Source organism: Leptosomus discolor, chromosome 1, assembly GCF_034619465.1.
Source record: "Leptosomus discolor isolate bLepDis1 chromosome 1, bLepDis1.hap2, whole genome shotgun sequence".
NCBI classification, from domain to species: domain Eukaryota; kingdom Metazoa; phylum Chordata; class Aves; order Leptosomiformes; family Leptosomidae; genus Leptosomus; species Leptosomus discolor.
The window spans coordinates 135,940,850-135,966,562 of NC_141391.1; the positions used below are offsets into that span (position 1 = coordinate 135,940,850).

A 25,713-nucleotide genomic window follows, 5' to 3' on the forward strand; every position below is an offset into this window, starting at 1 on the left:
CACAAAGGGGACCAGAGGGTGGCCTTTATTCCAGATCAATGGCTACATCGGCTGCGTGAATCAACCAGCTGTAGAACTGCTCACCCAAAAGAGCACAAATGTCTTCCTGTGTTAGCCAGACCAGGATGAGAAGTGGATACGTGAGAAACCTCTTTCTTTGAAATAGTTCTAGACTATTAACTTCTGAGATTTCTCATGATAGTCTTCCTTGTTCTGTGCCTGAGCTGTCTTCAAACCATGTATTACTTCCCAGCAGCAGAGGATGCCCACCATCATGATGGTGAGCATATTATAGACACCCACAATGAGAAACACGTTTGTATTGTGAGTCAGCTGTCTACTGCAACTGCTATAGTCTGCTAAGTGTAATTCGTATTTGCATTGTGATCTACGTACATTGCTGTATCATTCTGCTAAATTAAAATCCCATGTAATGGCAAATAATTTCGGGTACATAAACCTGATGTTAGACGTTAAATCCCCTCTGAGCATGGAATATCAAAAAGCACCTAATTAGAGAGTATTGGACTCTGGCACTGGGTCAGATGTGCTGAGTAGGATCCACGGCAGTGTAAGTATCAACTGCCCCTCAGCTTACATCAAGATCTACTGGAAGGACAAAGGATGTAGGTGCTCACTGTTTTCCCTGGGCTTACCACTGGTGCCATAAAGTCACACTGGTGACATAACAATGCTCTGGGCACTCCCTGTTCCCTCTGCGCCTTGCTCTGAGTTCCAGGAGATCTGGTTGCTGTGTGCCCTCACCTTCTTCTTCCCATGAGGCCCCATGTGTAGGTGTAACAGCAATTTCAGCCAAGGCTGAATTTAATCCGCAGTAGCTTTTGGTTTATCTAAGAACAAGTTTTCATTGTCATCACTAAAATATTTTATTTATGTAGGTCTTAATGTGAGATGGTCACATCTGTTTTTCTCAAAGTTATTTATCATTGTATGAGAAAGACAATTTGTGGGGAGGCTGGGATAAGTTAGGTACCACTTTTACAAGGATAAAGAAAACAATAACAGTATTGCACTACTAAGAAACAATTTTTAAAAACCAAAAAAGGTATTATAAAAGTTATCGTTCAAAGTTACCATTCTATACAGACAGAGGAAGCTGAAGGATTGGGATCCTAACCTAAAAATATGCTACCTATAGGAAACAAAGTTAAGCAATAATGACAGTATCAACACTTTATTCTAATACAGTGCTTTTCATTAGAATATTTCTAAGTGTTTCACAAAGTGGGCATCATTACTCTACTTTATGGATGGGGAAACTGAGATGTGACAACGTGACATGACTTGTATATGTCATGGAGCAGCAGCAAAGCTGGGAACCCACCCTTGGTCTCCTGAGTGCTAACCCTGGCAATGCTGTGATCCCCTTCTGCCATCTACAGTATATAGCCTAGCTTCGTCTAAGCCCAGTTCATAAGTAGCATCACAGGAAACAACCTATCATGCAGAGATCTCTGCAGCGTGTGTCTGTTTTCTTGCACTCAGAAATGGCTTTCTTTCTGATTCATGGGGTGCTTCAATTGCAGCGTGAGAAGTTAACACCTTGGGGAAATTACATAACACCTTACAAATCAAACACTGCTTGGGGAGTTAGTAAATGAAACAGATGCCAGATACCATGAAGTAGATGCAACATAGCATGTACAGAGCCGAGGTACTTCCTGCCTTCCATCCTGCACCCCTCCTGACTGCTGGCCTAAGCCATCCAAACACCTTGGCAGAGAAACCCAGCAGAAAAGGAAGGACTTTTCAGAGGAAGAAAAATATCTGCCAGCTGTTCTTCACACATGTCTCAAAAAAGCCACATAAGGGAGGAGAGAGACTATGGCGAGAGGAAGACTCAGAAGCGAACAGCCTAGAGAGGTTCCTTAAACTGCTGAAACATCCAAATGAATTCAAAGGATGGTGAAATCAGAAAGCAAATGTGGTTTCAAGGCATTGACTCATGTTCTTATTTATCCCTTCCCTGCACTGAATAATCTGAAGAATCGATTGGGCTTTCCTGCCTCAGTAGCACCGGTGTGGTTTTTGGGCCCTGGGAGCTTTCAAAGGATGGTTTTATAACTAAACTGTTCAGTCATTCTCACCAGCCAGGCTCTTTGGTCTCCAGCTTATCTTGCTTCAGCCAGAAAGCAGAGTGACATCAGTTATTTCCATAGCAACAGTAAGGCCACAAGGAGACCAAGTGTTGTGTGGAAACTGAGGTATGCCATTCATACCTGCCAGCCCTTAAAGTCAGCATTTGCAGCCAGCCTGCTGTTCCCTGATGTGGGAGAGCTGAGAGATGCCAGAAACACTCAGCACGGGACTCTTAATAAATCTTCACATATTTTTGGTGATCAGTAGCCCTGAGGCTGCTTTTAGATATTTGGTCTTAACTTCCCTGGGATTCAAATACAGTGAGATAGTCCTTAATCAGCAATATGATGTTCCAAATTGGTTTTAAAATCAAATTCAGCTCCCTGTAAATTGCACATTTAACCTAATTAACTTGTAATTGGAGCTGTAACAAGTTGGATGTGTCCATTATCTTACTGCTTTTTTTTGGTGATTACATCATCATAAGACATAAGCATCTCTGGTCAACTAGCACATCTTATCCCTACAATAGGACTGCTGAAATCAGAACATACTCTTTTAAAAATGGAGAGTGGAAACCACAGAGGTCTGTCTCATCTCTCCTAAAATCAGGGGGTAACAAGCCCAGAGCAGAAGACACATCTCCTGATTTATAATCCTTTGCCTTAGCCTTAATTCATCCTTCTCCTTCTAGTCCAAGCTTAGAATTTGTTATAAAATCATTTCCCATGGACATTTATGTCACTGTACAGAATAATTAAGGGTCAAGTCCCCGCAACAAGAGGCTCTGACTTGGATGAAGAACAAGATGCGCATGTGAGCTGCAGGAATTGGACAGACACTTTCATGTAGTTGTGCACCATTTCTGAAATGGGTCTGGGTACCCAGTTCTGCTTAGTAAATTCACACTGCTTTCCATGAGCATCCATTACATTTGTAGATTGTGAGCATCAGCTTTTTTGTACCGTATCTAAGCACAACTGTACAAACTGGATTTCCCAAAGGCATCGAGGCAGTGTGGGCCACTCAGAAAAGCTGCGGTGAGACAGTCAGGCATGAAGGTGGAAAGAGCAGAGGTGGGTAGGCAGTTTGGGGGTGTGAGGTGGAGGGGGCCTCTGCTGTGGTTCCCAGCTGCCAGAAAAGAGATGAGCACATTCAGTTCGTGTGCACCTGGCTTACGTGTCACAAGAAAAAAAGTGTGTTGTGGTTGAGAACTGGAGATGGCCAGAGTTCACCAAGCATCCAGATTTTTGCCCCAAACCCCAAATCACCTGCTATACCACAGCTCTGGCAGAACTGCTGTTTGGATTTGCATTGGAACAGAAGTTGAGTTAAAATTGAGTATTTTGGAATCTGTCCAAATTGCCAGAAATACCCCGACTGTTCCGCCTTTTATTGCACTGATGGTTTAAAAACTTTTTGGTGAATATGAGCACCAGTTACAGTGGTGTAAGCCAGGTTACAAAAGAATGGCCATTTGTATTCAACGTAGGGCAAAAAGCAATGGGAACGCATGGGAAAAACGAGGCTATAATAGTGCGAGTGGCAGATTTAGAGTGCCCTATGTGTGATCATGATGTAACATTCACAGCACTTGCTTAGGGGAAAGTCTCAGTGAAATGCTGAAGACCTAGGATGACAGAGAGAATTTTAATGGTTGCATGTCTGTAACCATAGAATTGTTTAATCCCCATTAAAGGCTAATTTAATGAGGCCAGGTATCTCAAGGGTGAAGTAACGACTTACTGAAAATGGTTTCAATCAGTCCAACTTAGTAGCAGTCAAAGTTACTGTCATTTAGTTACTGGCCTTGGCTCGTTTCCCACTAGACAGGCACTCTGAAGCAGGTGCAAGGACCTGTGAAACAACAGTTCCCCTCGAGATTAATAAATATTTAAGCTTGGGGTTTTCAAATGCACCTACAAGCGTTGGGGGTCATTCCCCCTCTGGAATTCCTCTCTTGGGTGCTTCTAAACTTCCTTCCCACCCTCTCTCAGAGCTGTCAGTCCAGGACCTCAAGCGTCCTTCCCCAGTCGGGCCCAGACTGCGCACCACACCCAGCCACGGAGCTCACCGCCCGGTCTTCCCGTCCCCCACGGGCCGGCTTGGCTCCAGCCCACCAGCTCAGAACCTGCTCTGCTGTGAGGGCCTACCACTGCCCGCGGCTGCGCGCAGGGGCCGGGCCGGGGGTTGGGGTGGGAGGGCTCGGCGGGGCCGGCAGCAGCTCCGGCAGGACCGGGATCGGGACCGGGACCGGCACCGGCCGAGGACAGGACAGCCCCCGCCCCCGCCCGTCAGCGCAGGTTTGGCGAGGCCCAACTATCGAGCGGGGGCCGCACGTACCGCAGACCCACAGCCCCGTCCCCCCCGGAAGCGGGGAAACGGAGCCTATTCCCTCTACACGCATGCCCACTGCGGGAGACGGGGCTGCGCATGCGCACTCCCACCACCCCACCTCCTCCCGGCAGCGGGGTAGAGGTTTGGCCCTGCCTGGGTGCCGTCCGGCGCGAGCGTTGGTGGGTAAAGCAAGATGGCGGCGGTGGCTCGCTGCTGCCGGGCTCCCAGCGGCCTCTTGTTATCAAGGGCAGGTGAGTGTCACCGGCGCCGAGGGGCTGCTGCCGGGGGCGCCGCCGCTTCTCGCCGCGGGGAGCCGGGCTGCCCGTGCGCTCTCCGCCCGAGCCTGTACGGTCCTACACCGGCCGCCTGCCCGCGGGCCCCCCCTTCTCTCATCGCAGCGCCCCTTGGGGGAGAGCTGGGCGAAGGGAGCTCCCCGGGCGGCGTCTGAAAAGCGGGAGGCTAAAATAACTGTTTGCGGCAGAAGCGGTCGGGTTTCCGTCTCCTTTCTCTCTAGGGAGCTGGGGTCTCTAGTCCGAAGGGCTGCGTGGGCTCGGCTCAGGCTGCTGGTGTGGCCGTACAGTAGTTTGTCTCGCTGCGACTGTCAAAATCTCAGCAAATGAAGTGCTGCCCTGTAGGCTAAAAGTTTGTATTCGTTTTACGATTTCTTAGGTGACCTTGACATTTTGGCTGTGGTCTATAAACACACTCAGGTACCAGTATTATATTTAAAGCTTGTATTTGGGCCTCTGCCACCAAAACAGATTTTTAGTTACATTGATTCAGCTTGTTCTCCTCCGTTGAATAAAGTGGCAGGTGACAAACACCTTTTGTGGGTTGATAAAGGTGAGGAATGAATTCAATGTGTTTTTAATTGGAGCAGGTTTTTTTTTCCTCACAAAAAACGGTAGTTCTGGCTTACTGTGGATATTTGAGGTTTAATTCAAACCAGTGTTCATAAAATGCTTCAAATGTGGACTGTAAAAGTAAACTCCCAGTGACAAACAGATTCTGGTTAGTGAGGAAGATGAAATCTTACTGTTCTGGGAAAGAATCCCTGCGCAAGTCTGTTATGCAGGAGCGCGGCTTTAAGCAGTGCTGCTCATTCTGGAGATATTAACATGGGCTGTGAAAGCTGTGTGGCTCTATTAAGTTACCTTGCCCTGAGTTACTGAATGTTGCATTTTGATAGGGCTTCACACTGTGTGGAAAGTCCTTTACTGGTCGTGAATCATTGTGAGGCTCTCTAGTCTGCTTTCTTTGAGTCTCATGGGTACCCTTAAATCTCAACTTTTTTTAATAACATAGTAGTAATTGAGCACATAGCCATAGATGGTGATAACTTGTGACAGATCTTGTACAGTGTCTGGAACAAGAAAAGATGTGTACTGCTAAGGCCTTACCCTGTAAGGCAAGCAACATACACAAAAGTGGGAGAATACAAAACAGTGATAGGCTCTTAGTGTGACAATGATAAGCGTCATGGAGAGCCTGTTACAAATAATTTTTGCAGAAATAACAGCAAAAAATTCATAAAATAGTTGAAAGGCATATATAATTTTTTTTTTCACATTAACTTTCTTGCTGTTCTTACATGAGTCGATCTATATAATAATACTTTCTTCAACAGGTGCTTATAGTGGACTGAACTCTTGTAGCTTTTAGGTTTTGTATTGTAAGGACTGAAATGTTTTCTTATCCAAAAGTAACAGAGGTAGTGTTAATTCTATAAATATGAATATTGTGTAATTTTTTTTTTTACAAGCCTTTAGAAAGAGAAGTGTAGAAACAAAGTGCTGAGGACTATAGGTCGTCAAGCGTTCTCCTTCACCATACCATGTAGTTTTTTTGCATACTTGAAAGAATCCTGCTGGTTATAAAGAACCCAGTCTGCTTTTCCTAAAAAATAAGTTAAATACCAAACCTATAGTTGTTAGAACACTATGAGAACGAAGGCAAGAAGATCAATCAACTGGCTGCCTCATCCTTTACGCTTGCGCTTGTACTGAGCTTAGTTAATCTCCAGTCTCCAGGTACCCATTACATAGCTACAGGCATTATTCTGCACAGTGTATTCAGTATACACTACTGATTTCTGTAGTTTGTCCCGTTGTTGTTGTTTAAAAGAATAAAGAAAAGAAAAAAGCAGCCCCCCCTCTCCAAGAGTTTTGGGTGTAAAAATGTAGGGTATGGGCTGTATGCTTGTGTAGTCTGTGTGAGATAACATTGTAAGGATAGCGTGGTGATGTGTTTTAAGATGTGCTGTACTGGAAATCCATTGAAATTACTGTCTTCACCTTCACTGTAATTCTGCAGAAGTACACGCACAGATTTTAGACGGCAATGTTAAATTAACTGGATGATAGAAAAACCAGAGAGTGAAGATTTAAGTGGTGAATTTGGAAGTAATGCGTTGGCATGTTCCTTAATATTTCAGTTTGAGGTATTAGAGAGTTTAATATGAGCATATTGTGTCACTTTGAAAACTGCATGTCAGGTCTCAAGGTCTCTGCATCAGTAACAGAGAAGGCCCTGCATATCTGCCACTTTAAGGTGGATACCATGCTGAGTTTAAGTGTTTCAGAGCTTGAACTCATTTTGTAAGAGAATTGCTTTTTTAGGAATTCAGATACCTACTTGAGGTTTGCCTAGGCAATATCTTATTTTGTCCTGTTTCTGTCAGCCGATTGGAGTATAGTTTCTGGGCACAGTGTATTGATTTGGTAAGTACAAGTGTATATGTGTGATTGCTTTATGTGGTTAAGTGCATGTGAAACTGCCTTTCAGGACAAAATTGGAGATGTGGTATCTTTTATTATTCCAATATGTAGGGGATGGAGGGAGGAGGGATAGACAAACTTTTGGGTAGAGAAACACCTCCTTCAGGCGCTGAAATCTTGCTGGATTTTCTGGTTTGAATACTATCAGCTAATCTAACAAAATATAATTTATGTCCAAACATACCCTGTCCTTTTGATCTTCTTAACATCACGGCTACATCAGTGCCGCTGTGTAACTGGTAATAGCTAAGCATATCGGGAGAAACATACTCCTTCAGTGTATAAGTGGGCATTCTTTTGTTGTTTCCAAAACCATCTCTCATTCTCATATCAAATACTAATCCTGTTTTGTTATGATTCTTGCTACTTAGGTAGATTTATATGGGGAAGATTAAACTTGCTTATTCTTATCCACAAAATGCTTGCGGCCATGACTTACTAGAAGTCAGAAGGCCAGTTGCAGGATTTCTGTTAAACCCTCAATCTAGTTTTTGAGTGACAGCTCTTACGGTCTGCTCTTGTCAACAGTCAGGTGTCTGAAGTGTGTTTATGTGCTCTGTATTTCATCTCTTCCTTTCTTTTATGACCATGGACATGTAGTGACACTAAAAACGTCTAATACAGAAAATCTTGTACAAGCAGTTTATTTCTTGCTCTTGGCTAATTTGGTGGGAGAGCACGTATGTTTCTTCTTTTCAGACTCCTTATTGGACCTTTTCAATTTATGTGAATATCCTAGAGATGACCTGTTTCTGTGGCTTTCAAGTTTTCATAGCTCCTTCAGAAAAGGAACAGCTTTGAGGCAATATTATTTTGTCATGAATCTTGCTCTTTGCATCTCTTCTGCAGAGCTATGAAGGAGGATTGCTGCGTCTGCCAGCATTTGAGTCTGCTATATTTAGATTGAAGTAAAAAGTCTGGTTGACTGCAGCTAGGGTGATTCTGAGGTCTTTGTCCTGCTGTTCCCAGCTCTGTGAGGGACCTGACTGTAGCAAGTATTCCTCATGCGCTTCATGTCTATGCTTCCCCTTATACGTCAAGTACTAATGTTAGCCTGTTAAACTTTACTTGCTGTTTAGGAACCAATAACATTAGTCTGCTCCTTTTGTGTCTTAGTTTGGTCTTCGACTTTTGTCAACAGCTCCCTCAAGCCTGCTGTCCTCTGACCTATCCAGATGTCTCTGAAATAGCCTGTCAGGAGTCTTGACGTGGGGAATTTTGCTGGGGGAGATCAGAAAAAATGGATCTGTAATGAGAAAAATGACATAAACTGTAGTTTGACACTGCTAACTTTTAGCTTATATTGCGTGCTCTCTCCTGTTTTGTATTCTAGGCCCTGGCGTTTCTGCATTAGCTGCAGCATCATCTGTGTTGCAGCAGTACCGCCAAGTTCATCATGCGCTGATTCCTCATGGAAGAAGTGGACGATCCTCTGTTAGTGGCATCGTGGCCACTGTCTTTGGGGCTACAGGTTTCCTAGGACGTTATGTTGTTAACCGCTTAGGTAATGTTCCCAAGGAGTACTAATTAAAAAAAGAAAAAAAAAAATCAAGCGTTTAACGGAACTCTAGTTTTTCTTCAGGTTGCAGGGTAATCTAGGCATCTCTGGCATTTTGGATCTTAAAAGTGTTTTGTGTGATACTTTCATAGTGTTTGGTCTGCTAAAGTGCCAAGATGAGACAACGAGTAAAAATTGTTTTAATCTAGGAAATTTAGAAGCTTTCAAAGATTGGTAAAGTCATTAAAATAAGTCATTCTCCTTCAAGAACTGTTTTTCAGTCTGTAAAATGCAGATCTGAGGAGAGGTACAGCACATATTTCGTTCTTCTGGTTTTGGCATTATTAGGACAGGTGTTTGATTGGAGTTCTTTAAAATTGCCCTTTTGAGTTTTAAGTTATAGAAAATAACCAATGCTTTTTTTTTCCCTTCCCCTTTCCATGCAACTTAAAAATGCGAATATACCCGTAGATGTGACACATTTTTAGGTATTGTACTATGTTTATGTCACACACTGTGATTTTTTTTTTTTTGTGTGTCGTTGTTTAACAAGCTTCTTGCAAGCTTCTGTATTTTGTCTTACAAGCCCGATTACTCAGGTATGTCCCTGCTTAAGAATTCCAATGACGTAGGTTCAAAAACTTGTTTCTATTCTACTTTTAACTTTGCAGATTCAGGATTCCTATGTGTATTCGTTATGCTTTAATGCCAGAGAAAAAGGAAGCTTTGTATATTCAGAGTTCCTCTACTTAAAGTTATGTAGTGGTTTGAGATAAATGAAACCTTTTTTTTGAACACTTAGGTCGCATTGGATCTCAAGTAATCATACCCTATCGCTGTGATCAGTATGACCTCATGTATCTGCGGCCAATGGGTGACCTGGGGCAACTTCTCTTCTTAGTAAGTCTTTTGCTTTGGCTTTAGATCAAATACAATACCATTGCTATACAAGGAAGTCTGTTAATCATTCTTAAAGTCAGAATCCAGCTATTGTTTAGCCTCTAAATGGAAATGGTGTGAAAGAGCTTTCTTTGATTATGCCTATTTACACATTATCTCATCTTTTTCCCATTTGATGCTTTGGTTGCAGGAGTGGGACTGTAAGGACAAAGATTCTATCCGAAGAGCCGTGGAGCACAGCAATGTGGTCATTAATCTTGTTGGAAAGGAATGGGAAACAAAGTAATTTTCCTTTTTTTTTTTTTTTTTTCTCTATAGATAAATTTGCACCAGGTGTTGGACATTGTAGCCACGTTTTACAGTGTGCAGTGACATTGTTCTTGACTTCTATGAAAAGGCAAAACTGAAATTTTGCATATAAAAGTTCTTCTGTTTCTTTAAATGGTTAACTAGAGTCCTGGTTATGATCTGCTCTTGAAAAGTTCATTCTTTCTATAATTTTCTGGTGTATAGCATTTTTTCTGTCAGAGTTTTTAATGTGCTGCTTTCATGCACCTTACTGATGTTTCGTGGGTGCCTTCCTATAGCTGACAGAGGCTCACCAGTTTCTGTGAGCTCGTATTTACCTTATTACAGAAGTGGGCTTTTGTCCTGTCACTTCGGTGTGGTGATGAATTGTGGCCTACTAGCATAAGCAATGATTGAGCTTTTCATGTTCTCTGGTAAATGTGAATAAACAGGAATAGCTAATGGAGAGTCCATAAGATTGTGATTAATAGCGTAATTCCTTGGTAGGATTTCATCACAGGCACTATCAGCTATGTAAGCTTTTTTGTAATAAAAAAAGCTACTGATTGGTATCAATGGTGGTGCTGGAACCCTGAGATAAAATTCTATAGTCTGTTGAACACGAGGTCATACTAACCATTGCAATAATCCCAAAGTTTATGAAAAACTTAAGCAAGCAAAAAAAAAAAAAAAAAAGAGTAAGATTAGAGATCAGTCAAAAAAAGTAAAGCCTGCCATTAAATACTTTCCTCCTTGCCTAGTATTAGTGTACAGTCTCAACTGTGTATATGATGTTGTTTGAAAGCTCCATAGTTACAGGAGGGATGTTGTTCATTCTTGTGTGTTTCTAAAATCTATTTTTGTGAGTAGAACAGGAGTGATGGTTCCCAGGATCAGATTAGTTATTGAAGGGTCAAAAATAACTTTTTATTTTTAAGGCTTTCTTTAGACTCCAGTGGGATCTGAAGAGCTGTGGGAGTAGATAAGGACAGAGAGGGGCACTTGGACAAGATGTTTGTTACCCAAAGCAAATGGAAAAGATGGAACGGGGTGCTTACAAGGACAATATAAAGACATGAGAAGCCAATTCTCTTTTTTGCAGTCTTGGGATAGTTGGAAAGAATGTTGGGATTGTTTCCAGCCTATAGTGTCAGTTCTGCTTGGAAACGGAGCTTCTGTATTGTTCTTGATCAGATGCCAAACTAGATTACAGTTGAACCCCCTAATTTAGGCCCCTTGAATACCATGAAGTGAGTGGAGTTGTTGTTCTTTCTGCATGCTTCTCCTTGAAGTCCCTTACATCTGCTATGAAATGGTTCTAACTGTTCTGTCAATGTAAAATTTTCCACTTGCATAAGCACCTGTGTGTTCTTTGGCCTGTTTTTGTCCACTTCCCCAATGCCTTACATCTGCCCTAACTTAGGCTGCTCAGGATTTTTGAGCTCCTTTGTACTGTAATTGAGTGCATCAAGTAAAATTTTGAACAGGTGTTGTGAAAAGGACAGCTTTTGCTCAGATTTCAAGATGAAGTATTTCTCTTTAAAAAAAAAAAAACAAAAAAAAAAAAACAAAAAAATCTGTTTTCACTTGGGAAGAGTCACAGACCAAGTGGGCAAGAGGATTTTTCGTACTGATGTATTCTTAACAGGTGAAAAGGCAGACAGTACAAAAGCTGCAGTTGAAGCTTATTATTGCATTTCACTTGCCTCTGTTTTTTATTGCATGAAGAGTCCCTCATGAAATTAAACTGTTTCTAAGAGTGAGTGTCAACACAGGTTTTTGAAATATATTCAAGTAATATGTAATGATTGCTGTTTGGTTGGTAGACAGCCACTGTTGATTGCTGTTAAAGTAAAATTTGGGTTTTTGCCTTGTTTTAGAAACTTCAATTTTGAAGACGCATTCGTAAATATTCCTAAAAGTATTGCACAGATAAGTAGGGAAGCTGGTGTGGAAACACTCATTCATATCTCTCACCTGAATGCTAGTATGAAGAGTCCTTCCAAATACCTCAGGAGTAAAGTAAGTCTGGAATCCTTTTGAATATATTTTCTGAGAGCCAGCCATTTTTTTTTAATTGGGGTTTTTGTTTTGTTTTTGTCTTTTTTTTCCCCCAACTGTGTCTGAAGGAAACCAGTGTATGAAATTACTATGGAATGTTTTCTGCAGCTGAGGAATTTTTGAGTTACTGTCCTTATTGAAGTTAGAAATCATCCTCAGTATTTCATGTGCTTTGAAGGGAAATAGATTTTGTATTCCTGAAAACTCTTCCTTCTGTTCTTGACTATCTTTGCATCTAAAATTACTGTTATTAAGAAAGAGGAACTAGGTCTGGGATCTGATATCAGGCCTAACATCTAAGGCTGGGATGACCTAGCAAAGTAGTTGATGCCAAAATGAATGCTGCGAAGACAGATGGGTATCACAATTACAGGCCCTTGGACCTTGGAGTGGGATTGTTACCTGCTCTTGAACAAAAAAAATCTGGTTTTGGTATCGTATTATTTTATTCCTTAGTAGGAGGTATAATTTTCTGTTACTGGTTTTTTCTTTTTAATATAGCTGTTGGCCCAGTTTCAGCTTTTTTTTTTTTTGAGCTCACTATGCTCTGCCTTGTCTTTAGCATAAAAATTTTTTAAAACCAGGGTTAAAATCTCATAGCTTTCAATGTGTAACAACTCTACAGGATAGTTAGGCCTTACTGTATTGGCCAGTCCCATGTGGAAAGTAGATAGCTGCCACTGAAATTTCTAACTGTACTTAAGGAGTTCTTGGAGTGTTCTGATAATGTAGTAGGCATTATGTAAACCTTCTGTTTTCTTCCAAGCTCCAGTCTAACCTAATGAAGAGGAGTACTTGGGTTAGGCTTCTTCCTTTTTGAACTTTAAATTTGTGTCACTTCACTAGTGAGACTGTGTTGTATCTCAAATAGAAGAAATGATCTACATGTTTATGGGACTCTTGGGATGTTCTGTAAGACCTTTATCTTGGCTTAGCATCTCAAAGATCAAATGGCCCAGATATAAATAATTTTTGTGCTACTGATGGTGTCATTTCTTTCAGTGCTGTAGTCAGGATGCATTAAGTTCTGAAAAGGCATCCTCTTCTGATCTGTTCAGAATGGATTTAATGAATGTGTTCATTTTAATTGAATGATAGGCTGTTGGAGAGAAAGCAGTGAGGGAAGAATTTCCGGATGCTGTAATTTTGAAGCCCTCTGAGATGTTTGGGAGAGAGGACAGATTTCTCAATCACTACGCAAGTACGTACTCTTGAAATAATAAAACAATGTATGATTTGTATACCTGTCTGTAGAGAACAGAGGAAAAATGTGTTTTGAACAGCAGAGGTATGTTTTGATCAGAAATGTACTGTGTTTTGTTAGCTGAGGGTGTGTAATGGGAAACAGTAAATTTTCATCTTGTGACAAAATTCTTTCTGAATCTGGTTAGACTTTGCTATTGTTTTATTTTTTTTTTTTTTTAGAGTTGTGTATGTACTATTGTTTTTTTATTTAGGTTGTTCTGAGCTAAGGTCTGGTAATCTTAAACCTCAAAGTAGTTTACCCTGGAAGTAGTTTTTCAAGTTGGTGATGCTTGCATGTAAAAAATTGACCTGAGTTGTTTTGGGCTCAGAAGCAAGAGTAATGACTTTGATGTATGACTAGCAAAATTGCTAGACAGGCTAGAGTAGAATCTGTTTCTGTATTGTAAAGATGAGATACCTCTGAACCATTCTAAGTAACAACAAATACAGCTTTCCCATTGTTGTTAACAAGAGAGCTAAATGTGCATTGAAAACAGCATTACTGGAATTGGATGGTAATTCTTCCCAATTCTGGTTTGTTTTTTTTTAAGTTAGGTCAGTTTTCAGAAGAGATCCACACTCAGTGTAGCACAAAATGTGTTGGTTATTTGCTTACTGAAAGGATCCACAGATTTTTATTCTCAAGTTATGTATGTGTTTTTCTATCAGACATGCGCTGGTTTTGTGGCGTGCCTCTTATTTCTCTGGGAAAAAAAACAGTGAAGCAACCAGTATATGTAAGTTTTCAATAAAGCAAGACAACCCCAAATCCTCGGGGGGTGTGTGTGGTTGGGTTTTTTCTTTTCCCCCTGTGAATCACCTCTAAAAGAGGAGTGTGTGCATGTGTTCCTGTTTTCTATTGATAATTGTCTGAATTTGTTTCTTGCAGGTGGTTGATGTAGCAAAGGCAGTTATTAATGCCATTAAGGATCCTGATGCTAAAGGAAAAACATACGCCTTGGCTGGGTAGGTTACTTTTCTGATTCTAATTAACTGAAGTACTTCTTTTTGGTGTCTTTTTTTGGCATGCTGCACAGTACATTTAATTTCTCCATCCATGCACACAGTTTGAGCTCCAATAAATTCCACCTCCTTTTTGGGAGGGAAAAATGACTCAAGCTGTTATTGTGAGTACTCTGAAAATCCTAGTTTGGGCCCCGTTGCATTTGATGTTATGTATGTGCACACAAAGAAATAGGCAGTCTTGGGAAACATGCTAGACAACATAGATTTGGAGAAAACTCTGCTAAAGCTGTGTGGAAACCACCTGGAATTAGAATGGATAGAGACAGTGGATCTCTTCGAATATTGTGTGTACAAAAGCTCCAAGTCAGCATTAACATTAAGAATAAACAACATGGCAAATGCCAGGGTAATGGGTGTGTGTTTTGATACTGTAACAGTAGCGCTGGAACTGGTCTTCATCCAGTGTATGTGGTAAAAGGAACATTAGATTCATTGATAAAGAAAACAGTTGCTAATTAGTCAAGATACAAATGATGCCGAACAGCTTTTTTCCTATTGCATACCTATCTCTGTGTTCCCCCACTTATACACTGAAAATGTGCATAGTATCTGGATTTTGCAAAAGGCTTATTTGAGATTACGTTGGGTTTTTGCAGTTCTTTTTATGATGCTGTTGCAGTTACAGCTGTTTATTCCAATAGTGCAGAGATTGTGGTTGATTCGTCTTTTACTTGTGCGATGTCACTTTCTCGGTGCTGTAAGTGAGCTGTTGAGGAAGATGTTATCCTGGCAGCTAGGCTAGGTGTGCTGCATGCTGGTGTTCTGGAAAAGGCAGCAAGCAGGTCTTTAACTTCTTTTGGGTCACGTTGAGGAGCTTCTGTTCAAAAACTGGCAAAATAAGAGGAAGGAACTTACAATGATCTGGAAGGACTACCAACAGCAACAATAAGGTTAAGTAACTTGAAGTTGCTTTCAAATCACTGGGATGATATGCAGTGTCATACTAAAGAACAAGTGGAAACAAATGCTAGACAGTCATTCAAAACCACTTTAATCAAAGAGAATGGATATGTAGGTGTCAGCTGGACACAACTAATGCAAAACCACAAAATGTGACTATTATATCTCTTGGGGGCAAATTGAAGATGGGTCAATATGCATCCAAAGCTGCCTGCCACAAAAGGAAGGAGGGGCACCTCTTCTTAGTTTCGTGCTCTCTCAGCAGAAGCAACTGCTCCAACTGCAGGAGAAATTAAGATTGCACACTAAATAGAACTCTGCAACCAAATGGAAGGGCAGTTGACTAAACTTTGACTGTATTCTTACAGCTTCAAAGTTTCATTATTTGTCAATTTACAGGAAGCCAGGTGTTCAGTGGCAGGAATTCGAGCAAGGATGCCAGGCTCTACCTGCAAGGAATACAGTTTCAGGCACTTAACAGTGACTGAAAAGACTTTGAATAAATGATAGTCTAAACAGAAGATCCCAATCAATGTTTTCCAGCATGCTTTATTTTTTTAACAGGAGTTAGCAGTTTGAGTTTAAAATACTAATTTTGTAAAAGGACATTCTATTTCTGTGGGTTTGGCTTGTTTTGTTGCGTGGTGGGATTTTGTGTTTTTCCTTCCTACTGTATGGTGGAATAGAGTTTTAACTATGACAGCTAGTGGTGTCACTGCTATTTCTGAATGACTGAAGAGTTGGTATGTTTTTTTACCTGTTCCCCTCTTCCCCCATGGCATTGGTTTAGTTTCATCCACTCATTAAATCTTCTGTCTTGGAATGCTAATGCTCCCTAGAGCTTGCTGTCTGCTAGCATTGTGGTTAATGTAATGACACTTCAATGTGATTCTGTTCTTGGTGAAGTTGTGTTGTTAATTTTGCTAATTTGTAAAGGAACAAAACCAGTATGTATCTTTATTTTCACATGTTTAAGTTTGGCTGCACTATATATCCTTACATGGTTCTTACATTCCAGGATAAAAGTGAAATTGGCTTACTGTGTTTGGATAGGCATAAAGTGTACGTTAGAGTGTAGGGGGAAAAAACTTGGTAAAAACCCCTGCTAATAACTAATGAAGATGAAGATTGTTTTTCTCAACTGAGTAAGTAAGTTTGACATTACCACTTTTTTCTGTGTTTCTGTTGTAAGTGCTATTAAGAGAAGAAAACTTAGTATCTTGTTTTTGATGGTAATCCTTTAGCGTAACTTCATAAATGCAGATCTCTCTCAGGTTCTATAATCCAGCCACCTGGATGAAGTTAATAAGGAGTTTAGTGTTGAGTTGTTTTAAATTCTCCCAGATATGCTGACCTACATTTACGTTTATCCATTATAATCATTTGCCCTAACTCACTTTTACAAACTAAAGTAGTAGTAATTTGGGGTTCTGTCTTTTTTTCCAGTATTTATCAATAAATTTTATTTGTGGTTATTAGCACTGCTGTTCTTTCTGGAGAACATGTCAATTGAAGGCTTAGTTTTCATGCATGCAACTTCAAACTTTAATATCTTTGAGATCTTGGGTTTATCAAACTGAAATTCATGTTCTTTGTATCGTACTCTTGGATTTCTGGACTGTGTGAAGTTTTGTGTACTTAGAAAGTCTTACTCTAGCATGGTCTCATCTTTGGGGGGGGTTTAGATCCCAACAGTAATTCAGTGTCTTTTATCTTAAGAAAAAAAAAAAAAAAAGAGGGAGACTTAAGATGAAAAATCCTTACAGTCTTATTTTTAGGAGTCCCCTACCTGAGAAGTAATCAGTCTCAAGATGATTGTCATGTCACTGAGGTCTCTGCCTTAGCTGAAAAGTGTAGCAAATCATTAGGAGACACAATTTTGGTGTGTTCATTGCTGCTTTGATCGTGAACAGCAGGATGTAATTTTGAAGGTTGGAACACCAGATGACAGAATGTTTTAGAATACCAGCAAGTTGCTGTGAAAGCCAAGGGAGATATCTATTTCAGTCTGAGCCATCTATAAAGGCAGAGTATTAAAATGTTAAGGCAAAGTCTGAACAAGAAAGGAATAGGAACTCTTAATGGTAGATGTTTCTTTTAAACTGCTGCAGGTGTGCAGGAGACTGACTGCTTCCTTCCCTCCATCTTGAGAAAGGGGGACTGCGTTCTTTTGGGGGAATTTATCTTAGTTTCTTCCTCTTGCTTTTGTTTCCTTGCAGCCATTTGCTACCAAAGATGGGATGTCGTTTTAACAAACCTTTCTTAATTTTACCATTTGCTTTCTGGCTTCCTTCTATTACAAACTGCCAAGTGGGCTTGTAAAAATTCAGTCCTGTCCCAGCGCTGAAAATCTTGTATTGAGAATTTGAATCAGCATGGAGGAGGCACATTACAGGTGTGCTTTAGAAGTACACAGAAGACACTTTTTTTCGGTATGATTGTGGTGGATTAGCCTTGGCCAGCAGCCAGATGCCTACCCAGCTGCTCACTTACCCTTCTCAACAGGACAGTGGGAGAAAATAGCATGAAAAGCTTATGAGTTGAGATAAAGATAGGGAGATTGCTTACCAGTTGCTGTCATGGGACAAACAGACTCAACTTGAGGAAAATTAATTTACTGTCAGTTAATTTGAATAGTTTGAAGTAAAGACAACAAGAATAAACCAGCACCTTCTTCCCTCCACCCTTTTCCCAGGCTTAACTTCAGTCCTTTGCTCCTGACTCTTCTACCTACTCTTCCCAAGCAGCACAGGGGGATGTGGGATGGTGGGTTATGGGGTCAGTCTGTCTGCTGCTCCTTCTTCCTCACAGTCTTCCCCAGCTCCAGTGTGGGCTCTTCCATGGGCTGCAGTCCAAAATAAACCTGCTCCAGTGCGGGCTTTCTGTGAGCTGCAAGGGGCTCTCTGCTTGAGTGCCTGGAACACCTCCTGCTCTCATCTTGGTGTCTGCAGGGCTGTTTCTCACACGTTTTTTCCTCACTCCTCTCTGCCTGTGTCTGGCATTTTCTGCCCGCCCTTAATATGTTTTCTCAGGGGCACCGCTGTCTTGTCTGAGGGGCTCAGCTGTGCCCTGCAGTGGGTCTGTTGGAGCTGGCTGTGCCCGGCATGGGGCAGCCCCAACCTCTCCACATAGGCTGCCCCTGCAGCACCCCTCTGCCAGCGCCTGGGCACCAGCATCGGACAGAGTGACGAAACAATTTTGCAGTTTGTGATTTACACTGTTACCATTGCTGATGTCAGATGGTGTATTTTTCTAACTTAATCCCTCTTTATTTCAAACAGTACAGGATCTGGAGAGCCACTATTTGTTCCCCTCTTGTGAGGAAAATGACAAATCTGGCAAACTATTTAGATTGAAGAAAGCAGGCCCTTGGCAGGCTTGGGGGTGGAGGGCTTTCAAATTTGTGTCGCTTCCTGCAAATATTTATACCTAGCTTGCCTATAATGTTTGTTGCTTTTTCTTTCAGACCTAACAGATACCTCCTGTATGACATGGTAGAATACATCTACGCGGTTTCCTTTCGAACCTTTGTTCCCTATCCGCTTCCACGTCCTCTCTACCAGTAAGTGGGACCTCTCCTTCACTAAGAACTTGGGATCCACCAGATGGCACAGAAGCATAAATAACTGTTGCATTGGTTATTTAATACTGCTAATTGTTATTTAACATGGTAAGATTGTAGAAACTGTCTTTCACAAGGTACACATTAGCTAGCTTCGAGTCTTCTGCTTAGGCACAGGCCTACGTTGGTAGTACCATGCAAACTAAGAAGGTAGAAATTCACCAATGTTAAAACGCTCCTACCAATTGTCTAATAGGGATCAACATTGGGTTCATGTAACTGATGATGAATAATGCTAGAACAACATCTGAAACTGTTGTGGCTGTTTCTGAATTGCCTGTAGAGGCATCAGGTTAATGTGGCTCAGCTGACACAGTGCAGCTTGTTAAAAAGTAACTATGTGGGTATTTATTAGTTTTATTCACATTTGCTGCGGTCCATATGATGCTTTTGTCTTTATGGGCTAAACTAAGTGCTATTTCATCTTTTTGAGAAAAGTGCATCTAAAAGGTGGATAAGCCTATGTGCAGTAACTTAGTAACACCCTAGTCTGCCAGGTGAGCACTTGAGTAAAAAGGTTCTACCTTGGATTGGTCCCGAGACACTGAGCAAGAGCTGTAGTAGTGTTTTGTCTGCCAGATTTTCTTTCTTTCAAGGGAAGCTTAATTTCTGGAAACTACAAATATACTAATCCTCATCCTGTTTATAGATGCAGATTGCTCCAGATTCCATCATCTTGTTTGTATGTCTGTTAACTTATTTAATTGTCAGCAAGCATGTTTTCTCATGGAAGCATTGAATTAAACTTTGTGACTAATTGTATTACTGCCTACACTAGTAGGGAATAGAGTTTGGAGGAAAGGCAGGGGCAAGACTGAACCCTCTGGTGTGTGGTGAATTGGATGTGGAGGCTTACATTCCTCACCCGCTAATGCTCATTTTTACTTCTAGATATCTGATCCTCTGTTCCCTTAAATATTAAAAGAATAGGAGATGGAATAATTCAAACACAACTAAGAACTTGCTGGCATGTTCACTGCTTTGATGAATTCATAGCTTGCAAGAACAGCTACAGAGCAAGCTCTTGCTCACTGTCTATTGAGCATGATATATTTTTACCAGTTCTCATTTTCGTCTGTGCATCTGGATTATGACTATACTTCTGCAATACTCTTTCTGATTACAGTTTAATGGCAAGATTCTTTGAGATTAGTCCATTTGAACCATGGTTAACACGAGACAAAGTGGACCGGGTAAGTGTAGGACAGTCCACAAATTCTTCCTGGGGAGTGTTTCATTGTGTATTTGTAAATTGCACTTGTAGTTTTGTATTCAAGGAGTGCTGAAATGTGTGTACATCGTGTGGTGTAGTATTTCAGTCAGTTCAATGCTTAGAATTTGATTATAAGGAATTGCTTTCAGACTGTTTGGATACTACAAAAATTTTTAATTTTTAAAGGTGTCTGTGTGTAACCTTCCTCAAATGGTCATGGTTCCTGCCGTACAATTGCTGCAGCTACTGTTCTGCAATCTTGCTCTTATCTTGTTTGTGCAGACCTGTTACAGTGCCAAGGGAATACACTGTCAAAGCAATCTGGAGATTCCTCTGGTATAGTCTTATAAAGACTTAGTAAGAGAGAGGGACTAACCGTATTTTTTTTTTTAATAAGGCATCATTATGATGTAGTCTTTCTACTAGTGTTGGTGGAGGGAAAATAGTTAACATATTTCTCCAAGTATGTTTAAAAAAATGGTTGAAACAATTGGTGAGATAGTTATATAGCAAGAAGTAACATGATGGGTGTGGAGAAAAGGCCCAACCTTCTTAAGTGTTAAAATGATCAAGGCTGCATGCTTTACTGTGCCCCAGCCCCTCTCCCCTAAAACACATGCTATTGAAAATAGCAACGCCAGAGTAGAGATTGGATGTGCAATGTGCAGCTAAGTGATGGGGAGGGAGTGGGGTGTGCTCCCCACTTCTAGGTAACTAGTGAGTTTATGTACCTCTAGATACATTAAAATCACTTATACCATCCAGTAATAACATTTTTAACAACTCAGTTGAACTGACAGCACTGGATACAGCCCGAATTCTCACTTAACGTTAGAGTGTGTTTCTTGTGAACATGTTGCAACTTCATGTTTATTCTTAACTTCTCGGAGTGCATAAGTGGGGGTGGAGAAATAACTTGCAAAAAACCATCTGCAAGTGAGGAAAAAGTAAGATTTAGCAAGTATTATGGTCAAAACTGTTGGTATATGTGTAGGTTAGTAAAGATAGTAATGTACTCTGACAGTCTCTAAGCTTGTTGCTCTCTGAAGATTGCAGGTACACTCCCAACTATTTTGAAGAGTTGTAGTTGTAATAGTGCCTTTTGTTGTGATGCAGTGTCAATAGTCTATTTAGACCTGATTGTCCCAAAATTAATTTGAGATAGGGTACTCCTGTGGATCTGGGAGAACTGGGTCCTATACTTAGAGCTGCTTACTGAGTTGCTGTAAGCAATTAATTTGTTTATATTTCTTCATCTGTGAAATAAACAGATTTCCTGTTCTATTTGGAAATGATTCTGAAAAACTGTGGACAGTATGTGTAATAAAGGAGGTAACCTGCTTCACGGTCTAGTGCAAAACTTTTTTTTTTTTTTTTTCCCCAAACCACTGACTCATTCCCCATACTGGACAGAGTTGTCATTATAGTTCTATTGGCTGTATTGACCCAGGATGTAGATGTGACATCTAAAAACCTTACTTCTAGCTGCCTTTATAGGTTATAGAGTTACATTTCATAAAATAAGCCTGCACTAAATCACTAAAACGACTGCAATTCAGCTATAGCATGGGTAGTGTAAGAGGGGAGTTTTTCCATGTCACTTCTGTGTCTGATTATTATTCTTTCCCAGCTTTTCATCCTTACATAATCTACACAAAATTAGATGTTGTAATCTTGAAGACCTTTCAAGGTATAATAGCCTAAGAGAAATCCCCATTTTCTAACAAGACATATATGTTGCAAATATTGTAATAGAAATAAGTATGTCCTGTACAGACCCTGTTCTAAACCACAAACAGAGAAAAACAACCTACCAAAGGTGGTACTTCAACATACATTTTCTTGGTAAAGCAGAATTGCAGTTCAAATATGACCTTATAAGTTTGACCTAACTTTGTGGTTCCGATGCAGTGATCTTCCTGATAATGTATACCTGATGGAGAGAAAATTAAGACACTTTCTGCATGTCTCTCTGCTGCTTATTCCTGAATCTAAATCTGAAGCCTGAAGGACTTTTTGCCAGATGCAGAACATCTGTATCTCGTGTCAAAGTGCACTGGGTACTCGGTACCTTGCATGATTACGCTGTAGTTCTGTAGGGCCACATTGAATCTTTTCCTCCTCCCAAGGAAAAACACTGTTCCAACTTCTTGACTGATTTTGGGAGTGACACACAGTTGGCTGAATCCAAATCTGTGTTTGGATAGGTCTTCAGATCTACTGCGAGACGCAGCAGTGCATTCTGTTGCAGGGTTCTTTCTTGGGGGAAACAGTCTTACATCAGCAGCCTTGAAATTGTAGTAGTATCTCCCAAGAGCTGCTGTTTGTCGAAAATTGTTTTGAGACATATTAAAATGTTTCTAGTACTGTGGATTTAGGCTAGTTTGTTTCCAGGAAAAAAAAAAAGGTGACCTCAGGTATAGATACACCATACTTTTTTTTTTTTTCTTTTTTTTTTTAGTATGAGAATGATTGCATTGGGTGTAATGCTGTCTGTTCTATCAACTGATTTCCCTCCCTCCTCCGCCTTTTTTTTTTTTTTTTTTAAGTTTCACACAACAGACATGACGTTTCCTGACCTTCCTGGTTTGGAAGACCTGGGTATTCAACCAACATCTCTAGAACAAAAAGCAATTGAAGTTCTGCGCCGTCACCGGAGATTCCGCTGGTTGGACACTGAGCTGGAGGAAGCAAAACCAGCTAAGACATACCCCATGTAGCAGTTGATAAGGTGGTTACTTAGTGCTTCTTAAACTGTGTTTGTATGACCCAATTTGTTTGGAGAGCTCTGTACATACTGAGTAAAATATATGAATCATGTAAACTATATTTCACCAGTGTTGTCTTTCTTTTTGTCATTGAAATGCAATTTTTCTCTTTAAAAGGTCATGAAAGCAAAATTACGTATTGTTGCTTAGCTCATGAGCATTAAAATATTTTGAAGGTGTCTTAACACTAGTCAGTTTCTCCCTTGTCTCTCAAAGCAAGTGTATCACTGAGCCTTAGTAAATGCTCAAGTGATTCGAAGAACATTTAAGTTCAGGAATATGTCACCTAGGAAATGTCCTTTCCAACAAAGAGAGCTGGTACTGCCACCTATTCAGATTATAAGGTCTCAGATAAAATCCCATTTTTAAGTTCTTAACTTTTCTGAGCATTGTTTTCTTCTCTGAGCAGAGCTATTATAGCAAATGCCAACTAAAATGGCGCAAACTGTTTCTAAGGTCAAGGAGTGTCAATCAGACATGTAAACAAGTTGCTATGTGTTGTCTGATCTCTTGTAATTGTGTGCTGTGGCTCAGACATGAGGGAATGTGTCATTTCTTCCATTTTTAAACAAGAAAGCCTAATTATTTTTAGATGCTCAAAGCTTTCATGTGCTGAGACATCGTACTTTTGGTAAGAAGAGTAAACTTTTCTTCAGAATTAAGTATTTTCAGTCAGTTTAAGATGAAAGAAAGATCACTGCCTGAATTTGATCAAGAACTGTGCTTTCTGTTTCTATGTCCAAAGAGCTGCTGCTGGAGGCTTTTGGTTAAATTTTGGCAGGGACATTGTTTGCTACGGTGCAGCCTAGAGCCGAGTAAGTCTGTGCACAGAACTGAGAGCAGATCTAGATCTTCGATGTGCAGTGCAGCGTTGTGATGGCTTCAAGGTGTGAAACTACATTTCTTGAATAAAGGAGTGACCTACTAGTTCTGGGGAATGGGACTAACAACTTTAACTAGTGCTATTTGAGATTGGTGGGGAAAATGGTTTTGAACTAGGGTTGAGAGGGGATAAAATGAGTGACAAGAACATTTTGTATTTTCACTTCCAAGCTTCCTACTGCTTGCCTTTGCTGGATGTGAAATTGGAGGGAAGGAACTGGGACAAGTTGGACAAATCAATATGAAAGGCAGAAGTCTCATGGAGGGGAAATCTGTAGTGGAGAACGGGATGGAATAGGTGATAAAAAAGGAGAGTAGGAAAGAGAGAATAGACAGATTGGAACAAAAAGGTCCAGGTTAGGGAAAGCTCAGAAGTCTCTTGATGAAATCGCTGCTGGAGCCAAAGATCAGAATCTTACTATTTCTGTATTGTTGCCAAACTAGTGTGAAACTCCTGGGCAAAGTGTTTTTTAAATTTCAACAGCTTCGACATTTTGCTCTTCCACATAAAATCTGCTGCTGCTAATGTTTATTCTGTTAGGAAGAGGTAGGCTCTTATGATAATACGAATTTTTTGATCCTGCCTACTATGTATTCAATTTGACATGGATTGTTTATTTTTCTTTTGGTAGCATTAAGTACAGTTGAATCAATCTGCCAATTCAGACATTAAAAAGCTAGACAAACTGGAAGTGAAGTGCATATTGTTAATATTCTGATCCTTAACTTTTATTATTTTTCTAACTGCAAACTCTTTTCCCTAAGACCCTAACTGTAAATAAGTAGCCTCATTAGTGCTCATTTAACATGTGTGGCCCTAATCTTGATTTATTGCATATTGCTCACATCCTGCTGTGAGTAGTATTTCTGAGCTGCTTAACAAGTGCACATAGAGTACAGAGGTATGCAATTGCCATGGTAGTCCTGCATGGCTAACAGGCAGTTTCCATTTTCAGATGGCAAACTGAGGCAGAAAAAGCTGTCAAAGGTAATGCTGTAATGTTTGGTGCCAGTTCTGGGGGTGCCTGCCATAATGAAGTGATTTTTACATATCCTCCCCCTTCAAAACCCAGCTTTTGCAGTGTCTTCAGTTGTACCACAGACCACTCCTACAGGATCTTAATTCAGACAGCTTAATTAGACGAAGAACATACAGGTGATGAATACTCATAAAAAGTTTGCTTCAAGCAGCCCTGCTCTACATGGGATAGGAATAGTGATCAGCTGTTGCAAGTTTCATTTTCCACGATACACAGCACTTCTGCTTCCTACCTTGTAGAAACTACAGTATGATTTCTCATTATTTATCCTTACAAAGCAATTACTTTAGGGGTCTTGAATGTTTAAAAAAAAAAAAAAAAGACAAAAAGCAGTCACTTATTTTGTAATACAGTCCAGAATATAGAATTACTATAATTTAGTTTCATCAGTGGTTTTTATCCCCACTTGTTTATCAACGGGTGGTTCTTCCTTCTTATCCTGTACCTGGTTTCTCGGCTTGCAATAGTTTTTTCAGCCAATCTGCAAAGTACTGAAAGTCCTTTAAACATGTGGACTCGAGGCTTTTGCTTAACCTTTGTGTAGGGTGTTGCTCAAAGCGGTATGGAAAAGAGGGGTCTGCTGTTTTCCACCCTCCCCGCAAGAGGTCACTGGTAGAGCAGAAAGCGGCAACGGGCTTCAAGCGCGCTGCGTGCCTCTAGTTTTTGCAGCCTGTCTCCTGCTCAGGCTTTGCCATTTCTCATCTCTGTTCCTTGCCTGCACGCAGCCAGAAAGCTGTCAAGAAAGCGATTTTCAGGTCAGGCCGAAAGCTGTGCATTGACAAATTTAGGTACAGTAGCATAATGGTACATGGCACTGATACCATCTCTGGCTGAAAGGGAACCTGCTTTGGTCCTTTCCTAGCACATAGTCTAATAATCTAATCTATAGTCCACCTTCAGCCTGTTCTAGAGGGTCATGTGAGGAAAGTAGACCCTTGATAGTGTCTGTTTATGGACCTGATGAATTATGATGCGTAGCTGTGTGAGTGTGTATGTGGGCTTGGGGAACAAATGGTTAAGGACCAGTAAGGGCTGAAGGCAATCATATGGGCAGTC

General features: G+C 40.7%; 1 protein-coding gene across 1 annotated transcript; it reads left to right on the top strand.

The window, feature by feature from the left end:
* Nucleotides 1–4,606: 4,606 nt before the first annotated feature.
* On the top strand, nucleotides 4,607–22,796 carry NDUFA9 (NADH:ubiquinone oxidoreductase subunit A9). Its single transcript, XM_086465683.1, has 11 exons — nucleotides 4,607–4,688; nucleotides 8,548–8,718; nucleotides 9,515–9,612; nucleotides 9,803–9,894; nucleotides 11,781–11,922; nucleotides 13,060–13,162; nucleotides 13,876–13,943; nucleotides 14,096–14,172; nucleotides 18,599–18,694; nucleotides 19,881–19,947; nucleotides 22,517–22,796. The coding sequence occupies exons 1-11, from the start codon at nucleotides 4,631–4,633 to the stop codon at nucleotides 22,685–22,687; spliced, it is 1,143 nt and encodes a 380-aa protein (XP_086321809.1). The 5' UTR covers nucleotides 4,607–4,630; the 3' UTR covers nucleotides 22,688–22,796.
* The last annotated feature ends 2,917 nt before the right edge of the window (nucleotides 22,797–25,713 follow it).